The 11,481-nt window shown below is 34.2% G+C and overlaps 1 protein-coding gene across 1 annotated transcript; it reads right to left on the bottom strand.

Moving 5' to 3' along the window:
- Positions 1-1,118: 1,118 nt before the first annotated feature.
- GLIP6 (GDSL-motif lipase/hydrolase 6) lies at positions 1,119-3,731 on the bottom strand. The gene is made up of 4 exons (XM_021438162.1): positions 3,500-3,731; positions 3,200-3,345; positions 2,617-3,082; positions 1,119-1,357 (listed from the first exon to the last, which is right to left on the bottom strand). The coding sequence occupies exons 1-4, from the start codon at positions 3,729-3,731 to the stop codon at positions 1,119-1,121; spliced, it is 1,083 nt and encodes a 360-aa protein (XP_021293837.1).
- Positions 3,732-11,481: the final 7,750 nt, after the last annotated feature.

The following is an 11,481-nucleotide window of genomic DNA, read 5'->3' as shown; positions in this document are numbered from 1 at the left end:
TTTGTCATTACCAAGCTATGGAAAGAAGTGTAGGTGTAAACTTCTTAGGATGGTGTTGTTATTTTACAAATAATGAGGTTCAATATCTTTACAGCTAGAACGCTTTTATGATTTATAGTGTAAATCTAAGGGTTTAGGGCATTAAAATGGGCATGAAATGTTTTATCTGCCCCCTTTTTTCTTTAAATTTACAATTGAAGTATCTATACATTTGCCAAAAATATCTATACTCTTTCCTTTCCAAGCAAGGGCATCAGTACATTAAGAACATACATCGATACATGTTCATGAGGATACCATTTTGGGTTTCAAGTATTGATACTTTTACTCCAGAATGCAATTTTAAGCCTAAATTCAAGTCCTTTGATCCTTCTAAGTCTCATCTTCCTAGTAAACTCATATAGTATCAACATTTATATTTTTCTAAGTTATAACCATTCAAAATATCATTTGAAAATGTAATTTAAAAGCTTACCAAGCTAAGTTACAACTCTAACTCTAAGTAAAAAGTGGGGCTAGTTGAATGAAATGATTGAATTACATAAAAAGACTCTGCACTAAAGGGTTTAGTTGAACTTCCTCATATTTGGATGGTTACTACACATTATTAGATGTCAATCTTGACTTATAAAGACGAATTAATCAACTTAGAATTAATGATGATAAATGCAAAGAGGTTGATTATTTAATCATATTCAATTTAGGATTATAACTCATATTTATTGTTAGCATGTTAAGAACATAAAGGGTCTTACACGTTATGAGTGATTATGTGGAAAATTAAAATAGGAAATTAAGTTGGAAATAATTGGAAAAAAGTTTGAAACTTCAAGGATTTAATTGAAAGGGCTCAATTAAATTTGGGTAATTTTACAAATAGCTCCAAGGTTATGCAAATCTTACTTAAGTTAGGATTAATGTAATTGCCTAAAAGTGTTTAGGCCACACCTTAAAAACAAAAAGAGCACAAAGACATTTGACATTCTTGAGAAAGAAACTTAAAAGTCGCATAGCCATCACTAATCAGTCAACCTAAACTCTCCCCTTTCTCTTTTTAAGATTTTCCCACTTGTTTTGTGGATTCCATTGGAGGCTTGACATTTGGAAACTTACAACACTTAAACAAGTGTGAAGGTAATATCGGCTAGATTCTTTAGATTTACTGGCCTAATTTGAGATTTGTTTCCACCCCATAAAGCCTCTGAGATAAGTTTGTAAGCATGTTCTGTTGGATGGAAGTAATCCCAAAACAAGAACTCATTAGGACTGAGGCAAATTTCGTATCCTTCTATACCGCATTGCAGTTTTCCTCTTAGAGGCCCATTTCCACAACAGGCGCTAGTTGCATCAGAGAAACCTGTGGAATCAAAGATGAGCTTCTTAATTTATCAGCTCCTTAGAATAACAAGAAAGACGAAAAAAGTTACCAAAGTTTGTCTAGCCTTTAAATCTTTATTCGGATCGGCAACATTAAGACTCCTCATCTTTAGTGTCTACGTGGATGTTACATGTCAGTGTGTACATAACAAATAGGCAACGTAAAGGATCTATATATGCTGATAAGGCATGCCAAGTAGCCAATGTCACATGTCATTTGCAATTTAGCATGAATTTTCATATTTTGTCATATAAACATTGATGTGGTAAAAATAACAATCATGTAGATACTAATGTGATAGAGATAATAGATTTCAATTTTCATAAAAAAAATAAGAACTTAATTAAAAAAATTAATATTTTAAAAGTTCAATAGGAAACAATAGAAGAACAATGCTTAATTAAAAAACTTGGAAAAATACAAGGGCTTTTTTAGTATTTCAAACTTTATTCTTTTTTATCAATTTTAAGAATGTTAAATTTCAAAAGTTTTTTTCTAAAAACTTAGATAAAGAATTTGTGTAATAACTTAGATGGTTATAACTTTTTTATTAAGTTAAAAAAATTTTAAGCTCAGTTATTTAAATGAGTTAATTACACATTTAGCACTCTAGCTATGTCAAATATTTGCGTAATTAAGTACTTGAATTTTCTATCGCCAATAAAATTAACATTATTAGTATAATGGGTAAAGTTTCCAAAAACTTCCAATAGAATCACTACACGTGTTTAAACATAATATCACTTCTGTTTCTATTTTTTTGTCTAAAAGTTTTTTATTTTTGAAATTAAAAATAAAAATAAAAAAGCAAACTTCAAAACAAAAATGAGGAAAGAGAAAACAGGGGAGAACGGAGAGAGAGAAAAAGAGGAGGGAGAGCAAGCGGGGATCTTCCTCGAGTCGACGAGCCCTTGATTTCTCTTCCGCTGCTCGTCCCTTCTCTTTCTCTTCACTTTCTCTCCTCTTTGATATCATTTTTAATATTCATTTTTTTTTTCATTTTTGTGAGATTATTATTTGTTTGGAATTTTTAGTTTTATATTGAAAACTTTAATTAAAATTAAAAAAAGATTAAGAAAAACTAAAAAATAAATAAGAGAAAGTAACGAACATGTTCTTATTAATTGTTTTTTATTTGACTAGTTGCGTACATTTTTAAAGTTTAATTATGAAATTAAATATTTTTTTACAAAAAAAAATCACTAACTTATTTTCATTTTATGAGCATAGAGATTTACCATAACGAGTTGGAATTGCTAGGAAGCGCTGGACAATATCATATATGGCTCCATAAACACCAATTGCACCAGGGTATCGAATGGGGATATTATTTATCAAGCCTTCCAGTCCCTTATTGTATTTCTTAACCATCACGTTCATCTTTCCATAGCAGCGATTGATAGGCGCACCGAGCAGGAGAGCTCTTGCTGGAACGCAACCGACGGGACCTAGGGAAAACAAAGCAATTCTGCGAGCACCAAGTTTGTAAATTTGGTCAATTAAGTTAGCTACTTCTTTCATCATGGCTTGCACGTAGGCGTCTGGATCAAGTGTTGGGGGATCAAAGGGAATGAAGTAATTGAATATGTCATTAGATCCGGACTCCAAGAAGAAAAGAGATTTCTGAACTAGATTTTTATCTATCTGATTTTGCTCTACTAACGTCTGGAATTGCCGTAGTTGCTCCTGGATTGATATCACTCCCTGTGGCATCAAAATGCTAGCACATAAAATTCTCGAGTTTCAAATTATGGCAAAGAGAGTGTTGGTGGCTCTAATTAAAATTTACAAATGAGTAATCAAGCGGAATTCGAGTCTTACCCGGTCCATATTGGTTCCTTGCAGAACACCACTGCCAGCGCTAGCAAAGTTGATGCCATTTGATGGGTAATCTTTTCTACTTCCATTTATGACCGCAATCTGTGCCTCAAGGTATGGTTTTTGCAAATCAATGCCAATAAATTGTGCTGCTTGCCATTTTAACCATCCCAAAATGTTAATTATTTGAACAATTAAAATAAATAAAAAGATGAAAATAAAGGTTGACACTGTGTGTAACGTCCAAAGTTCTTAACCGAAATAGAGGTAGGTAAAGAACTAATTAAGTAGCAGCTGGCTCACAAATAAAATCAGCAACTGTTCTGCCATTAGTGAACCTGCCGGTAGGTTGGTGGAAAAATGTTGAGCCATAAGGTGAGAAATCTGCCTGTACACTACAGTTTTTGTTAAAATGGTTGTTTCCAGCATCAAAAATGGAGTCTCCAAAGACAAAAATTGCTGGAACATTTCGGGAAGAGGCCAGTGTAGATGAAAAGATGAGGATGATCACAAGTACAGTGTAAAGCTTCTCCATGTTTCATGAAAAACTGAAATGAAAATTAAGGAATGTGGAGGAGGTTATATGAAGTGAAAACGAAGGTGGCGAGCAAAGTGAAGGCAAAGCAAGAGAACCAAAAGACAAAATGAAACGGAATGCTTGTGAATGAAAGCCCTGGTTTGAGCTTCTGATTTCATTTTGCCGACCTCCTCCCCTCTCTCCCTCTCTTTCTGTCTCGTGAATCCAATCTCTTTGTCGGCTTCTGAGTTCACCTTTTTAGTCAGTAACTGCCGAAGAAGACACACGGCAGAAGAACTGGATGCATGGGGAAAAGCCAGAAAAGCAGCGGATGATTTGTACGAGCTTAGAGACCCTTTTTTCCCACAAAATCCAGATGATAAAACCACTAAATTGCAACAAGAATCCGATCTCGCTCTCAAGCTTCTCGATTCTATTCCTCCTGGTATTTTCCAGTCATTCTGAATCATACCCGTTTCAGTTTTTTTCCGCGGTTCAAGTACAAATACGATCGAAAACGCTTGTCTTTTCTTCTCTTTGTCGGAAGCAGATTGGTTAGCTTTCCACCTTTATGTATGCGATAGGAAATGTGGATTTAAGCTTATGTGTCGAAATAGCCAGAAAATTGAAACACCATTCTTTCCTCCTGGTTGAAGTTTGCTCAACGAAATCTTTTCACCATTAGTAGATTAACATTACTAGAATATATGCATATATGTATGCATGTTTAGAGAGGGGTTTGTTTATGTTTTGATCATATTGGTAATCATCTGCTGGATGGCATGACACCCATGCAATTGAACAAGCAACAATGGAACAGAAATTCTTTTAGCAATTGTCACTACCCATTTCTTAATTTTATCTTATACTTATAGCAATCTTCATCACTCATGGAACATTAAACTAAACATTTTTACCGCAGAACAAAGAAAATTACCTGTGGAGCGTGCAACATATGAGTATTTAAGAGGGAAGACATTAGATGTAGTGCCTGACTATCGGAAGGAAGCAGAGGATCATCTCTCAAAACTAGTAAGCAAGAACAGAATGTTGTTTGGCTGGCCTGGCTTGCTTTAATGCTTGGACTTGGAATAAGGCTTACGTTTTTAATCTGATAATTTTGACTCCAGGTTAAGTTAAATTTGACATTAAAGTAAAAGAAAATGATAAAAATAGTGGTTTAGACTGTTCTATGGAGAGAAAGAAAAAACAAAGCAAATATGGAGGAGAAAAGTGCTTCATTAATCAGCAAACTCATAATATATACAAGCATTATATGGTTAACACCTGTTTACAAAATGGACAAGTGTTATTAACCTGAACATGTAGTAAGACACCTCGTAAACACTGGTATAATACACTTAATAACTAGTACAATGAAGCAAAATACATAGTGTTGAACAAAATGATAACATTAATGCATGCTCAGTCAATGCATGCTTTATTCTAACACTCCTCCTTAAAGTCTGCATTAACAACACTAAGCTCAACTCTCAAAGTTTCAAACCTGGACATAGGTAGAGTCTTGGTCATAATGTCTACTAACTAATTCAATGAAGAACAATATTCAAGAATAATTTCCTCATTTTTTTCAGCTTCTCTGATAGCATGGAACTTAACTTTTATGTGTTTAGTCTTACCATGAAACACAGGGTTCTTAGTGATGGCTATTGCAGACTTACTATCAACAAAGATGCTTGTTGGAGTCTTTTGCACAAAGGTTAAGTCATTTAGAAATTTTCTCAACCAAGTATGCAACATTAGTTGCTATATGCTCTACCTCAGCGGATGATTGAGCAATGATAGTTTACTTATGTGAATTCTAAGAGAAAGTTCCATTGCCTAAGGAGAAACTACAACCAAATGTGCTTTCGGAGTCATCAACACTGTAACGACCGCTCTCTGATCGCTACTAGCGTCCGAGACTTTCGGGAGACCTCGCCAGGGTCAGAACAAGCCTTATTAAGAACTCTTATTAATTCTATACGCATTCCACCATTCCTTGTCAATACTTTGAATCGAATAGTCCTTTGTGAAATGATTTGAAACCATAGTAATAATAAATTGACTTAACTTTTACTCCTCATAAACATCAGTATACATTGAAGTCTATAAAATTCAACTACAGTTTTACATTGACACTATTTGCAATTAACTTTTACTCTAATCAACTCTAACTCTAGCAGCGAAGCGACTCGGAATAAGGAGCTATGATATGCATTTACCTATCTGCGGTAGAAAATATGTGCCGATGAACACACATTAAGTCGATTACTATCTGTAAAAATGGAAATAAGGAGGTGAGTTTCACAGACTCAATGATCATCGGCTCCGTGAGTAGGGCGTAGATGGAAAACAAGTATAAAGCAGATAAATTTGAATGATAAAATTGGAATAAGAATAATAATCTAAGAAAAATCAAATCACAAATAGAGTGTTTGTGCTTGGTAAAATCGATGCCGTAAAATCATAATGCAATATTTAACTTGGTAAAACAGTGCCAAAATCAAGTGTGGCAAAATAGAGTTCAATCATCGAAAACATCACTAGCCATCAAAATATGGATACAGTATAAAAGTATGCACACTCTCAAAATGAGTGGCATGTAAAGAAACCAAGGTGTACAGCCACATAAACTAACTCATAATCATCAAGTAAGCACTAAAAGTTTTTATTCAAATAAGGGAAGTTGCAAAAAAATCTTAACTCTCCACCATGCAAAAGAGTATGTGTCGAAAACTCATAAGGCTCTTGAGTAGGTAAGCATCGTAATCACCCATGGACCCACTTCCACGTAATATCATCCAATAGCACCGCTCCATCAGATCCCAACAGCCATAGTAGTCTCGATGATGTTGGCTAACAACGTACAAATTAAGCGGTCGTAACTGCAAATATCTATTGTGGCCTAGCCACATATAATAACTCGTGGCCTTGCCACATATAATCACAAACCATGGCCCTAGCCACGTCTAACAACCCGTCAGTGATCCAAAAGTTCTCTAGCTAGAGCTTACTTGTGTACAAGCGTCACACTATTCTGATGTGACATTCGACCTACTCTCGACGCTCTCAGTTTGTTAAAACCGTTTTCAAAACCAAATCTATGTTTTTTCGAGACCTTCATTTTAATCTATTGAAACAAGGTTTCATAACCTTTCAAATTGCTTTTCGCATTCAAAGGCATGGTGTAAATACTTGTATAAAAATCAGACTAAAATCGGCTCTTGAAAACTGACATATAAATCATTTAGCAATTGCACTTAACTAAGCATATCACCCAAAAATACAAGGCGCAAGTTTTTGATGCAAAGCAATACGAAAGGCTTGCTTCCCAGTTTTTAAAATACTTTACATATATAGCTTACCTATACATATATATATGTATATCCAAAACAGTTTCAAATATCATGGCATCCACAAATTTGCCTAGCATTTCTACCAGCCCATGCTTTCTATAGTAGCAATATATAAATCATTGTAAATCCCCTTTAAAATTGCCTATCAAGGCTAATAGCTCATACTATCCACAATTGCAATTAAAAAAACTAGCAATGTTTATTAATGTAAATCCATATATATAGTACAAAGATTTTGAAATAGACACCTCCTACTCACCTCACAATGGAGGGATATCACTTCGCCACTTATCCGATTACGTTTCCTCCTTTAATTAATCACCACGATATCTCTTTCCCACTTGCACACTTCCTAGCAATAAACCAAGCTCAATATACTTAGTGTGTATCATTCCCATTTTTCTTTCTCAATTAACCTTGCATATTCATATACATCTTGACACGTTTTTTACAAAAGTTATCCATATTTTATGCTTGCATAACTCTTTAGATTATAAGTACTGGCAACTTATTTATAACTTTAGATCCCATATCAATCTTTTCAATGACATTTATCAAGTTCGACTATCATTTTACACCATTAACCATGCATATGGCAGCACTTATAAATCTAATTTCACCAAGCATTTTCTAAGCTTATATGCACCATTATTTACATTTACATGCTGGCACCAAGCATAACATCAATGTTCATTCATGCGCACAAACATTCTTCACCTTTTAAACCTTTCACAACAACACATGTCCGCACATTCTATTATATTTTTTTTGTTTCAAGTTTTCAATTAACATAATTGCTTTCTAACAGTACCCAAAGTATCCATAAACACTACACATTGCATGGCTTACCTTTGTAGTGGACTTGATCTTGCATGCAACCTCAATGTGTCTTCCAATGTTTCAATCACCAAGATGCCAACATAACTCACAAGTTATTTCTTCAAAAATCTTACCAACCGTGGCTTAAAACACAATATTATACTTACCACTTCTCTTTCACTTTGAATCCACCATGCATCCACGTTTTGGTAGCTTGCATGTCACCAAATCTTCTCCAATCAAGTCAATCTTGGCTGCCACAAGACATTTCTCATAATCATCCACCCATTTTCAAAAATTAATCAAGCTAAAACCATAATTTTTACTTTTCCTTGCTTGATTCACAAAACTGAGCTTCACACCTTTATCCACACTCCACGGATTCTCTCTTGAGTGTTGAAGACTCCTTGGTTGATAAAATAGCATAAAGCTACAAGATGAGGGAGGAAACCTCACGATTTCTCTTGATCTTGTGCAAAACCGAGCCTTTTCTCCCTTCCTCTCTTTTTTTTCTTCTTTTTCTTCCTCTCGGGTGGGATCCTCTCAAGCTTCTTTTTCTCTCTTTTCTTCTCTAAATGACCGGCCCTCAAGTCTCATCAAAGTCCTCTTCACTTTTCTTTTTCACTCTTGAAACTTAAAATTTATATGACCACCCATTGGAACCAATCATATTTCATGCACAAGTTTTTCCTTTGTTTTCTTTTGGTCACTCTCATGAACAAATCAAAGCACATGCATTCTTATCTTTCTTATTTCATTTGGCCACTTTTCCATCCAATGGTGTTTCATGCACCAAATTTCCTCCCTTATCCATTAGACTAATATTTATCCTCACTATACTTCTCCATCCACCACTTTCACTCTCCCATTTAGTCTCTATCTTTTATTTATTTCATGCACCAACTTTATTTTAAATTTTATTGAGTCATTCTTCAAACCATTCAACACACATGCATCTAGGTTTCCCTTTCCTCATTTGGCCACCTAATGTACCAATCACATTACATGCAAATAGACTTAAGTTTATTCTTCTTTTTTCTTCATATGGTGGGGGTCTCACATGTTTCTCACTAACTTCCTCCTTTTTACATGCTATCATTTGCATGTAATAGTGAATTTTACATGCACATCTCATTAGCTCACATAATCTAACTTCCTTTGGTTATTTAATGTCCACTTAGCTTTAAATATTGTAATTGCACATAGGTCCTCAAACTTTTCCTTACTTACCATTTGTCTAACCAAAATTTTCATCCTTGCAATTTAGTCCTTCAATCATTTCTTTTCAATTCCAATTTCCTTCTATCTCTCCCCTTACACGTGTATAAATAAAATATCAAATTTGTACTTCACCAAAATATCATCATAATATTTAAATATATTCTTACCCGCTCTTACTTTATTAAATAAAGGCACGCGAGGCCCTCTTATTTCATTTTTTTTTTTTGCAAAATTCTTTCTTACTTCTTCTCCCCCACTTAGATTAGTCATATATTCTTCCTTTATGACAAATTTCAACAATAGCTAAAATATTAATATTTTAATATTATTTTATTAATAAAATATTTTTTTAAATTTTTCACTTGACTCATCGGGTCTCAAAGTGTTTCACTCTGTTCCAATTCACTTCCAAATCACCTTTTAACTCACTAATTCATCCTCAATAAAATATCATTATTTAATTATCATTCCCTCGAGTGTAAAATATTTTATTCTAAAATATTTTTTCACTCTTCACCACTCATTGGCATTCAGATTTATGTCAATTGATCCTTCGTCTGATCGATAAGGTCATATTAGCTCCTATATGAGGGTACAGGGTGTTACAACACTCCCTACCCAGTTGCTGTCTAAATATCCAACAAAATTAATCTCATTCAATCTTCCGAAAAACAAACCATGATAAATGTTTCCTTTCAAATATCTAAAAATATGTTTGGCTGCAACAAAGTGAATGTCAGAAAGCTCTCTTATAAACCTGGATAGTGAACTCACTGAATACATTAACTCAGGTCAAGTTGAGCAAATGTATAATAAACTTCCAATGAGAATTCTATAGCTAGCAGCATCCTTAAGTTTGCAGCCATCATTTGCAGTCCGCTTTTGATTCACTACAAGTAAAGTGGAAACAGAGTAGCAGTTGCTCATGTGAAACTTGATCAAGATGTCTTTGATATAATTTCCTTGTGACACAAAAATGCTTTTGCTTGTTTGGCATACTTGCATCCCAAGAAAATAGTCCATCAAGCCTAGGTCAGACATACTGAAATTCTTTTCCATACCAGACTTGAACTTATTGATTTCTTCTACATTACAACTAGTAATCAACAAGTCATCGACATATAATGAAATAATTACCTGGGCTTGACCTCTTGATTGAAGTATGTACAAAATAGCTTGGTTAAAACTCTTCTCAAATCCTAAACTCAGTAAATAAGCATCAATCTTGCTGTGCCAGGTGCAAGAAGCTTTTTCAACTCATACAAAGCCTTATGCAACTTATAGACTTTATCAGATTTTGATTTGACCTTGAATCCTTCTAGTCGCTCAACATAAACTTCCTCTGCAGTGTACCATTCAAGAAAGCTGATTTCACATCAAAATGATATACTTTCCAACCAAATGCAACTGGAATAGCCAGTAACAATCGAATGGTCTCATATCAAGCTATTGGAGCAAAAGTGTAGAGAAAATCAACATCTGATAGCTGAGAATATCCTTTAGCAACAAGTCTTGCCTTACACTTGTTCAACGTACCGTTAGAGTTAAACTTCTTTCTAAAGATCCACTTAACTCCAATTAGATGCTATTTCTTAGGTTTGTCAACAAGTGTCAAGGTATTATTTTGATTAATTACATTGATTTCTTCTTGTATTATAGCTTTCCACTTTTTTGATTCAGCTGCAGCTTGATAAGAGTCTGGTTTAGATAAAAGCATCAGGCTTCTGTGATAAATATCACCAAGATTTTGATTACCTCTTACTACAAAATGCTCATCATCGTCTGCATCTGCCATCTGATTTGTAGCTTTTATTTTAGCTTCAATAGGTTCGAGAAGTTCAATTCTGAATAGATATTCCACCTTTTTTTATTTAATTTTCCTCTAGTTCCATTTTGCATTTTCATCAAAGATTACACTTTTGGATATAATGACTTTGTTTAATTTTGCAAGTTGAAGTTTGTATCCATTGGACCGCTCACTATAGCCAATGAATACCATTGTTTTTGATCTAGAATCAAGGTTGGTTCTATCATTTTTAGGAATTTGATGATAGCAAAGGCTTCCAAATGCCCTAAGATGATCAATTGGAGGCTTGCTGTCGTACCAAGCTTCATAAGGAGTTATTCTTGACAAAGCCTTTGTTGGTAACTTATTAAGCAGATAAACAATTGCACTGCAAACTTCTGTTTAAAATTTCGTGAAAAGATCTTTCTCAAACAATAGACATCTCCCATATCTAATATTGACATGTTCTTCTTTCACTTACCCCATTCTGTTGAGGTGAGTAAGGGACTATGAGCTGATGATGAATCCATTTAGCTTCAAGATAATTCTCAAACTATGATGAGGTGTATTCCCCACCATTGTC

Source organism: Theobroma umbraticum, unplaced genomic scaffold, assembly GCF_002168275.2.
Source record: "Theobroma umbraticum cultivar Fairchild unplaced genomic scaffold, ASM216827v3 scaffold_30.0, whole genome shotgun sequence".
In the NCBI taxonomy this organism is placed as follows: domain Eukaryota; kingdom Viridiplantae; phylum Streptophyta; class Magnoliopsida; order Malvales; family Malvaceae; genus Theobroma; species Theobroma umbraticum.
This window is presented reverse-complemented; position numbering and strand designations above follow the sequence as displayed.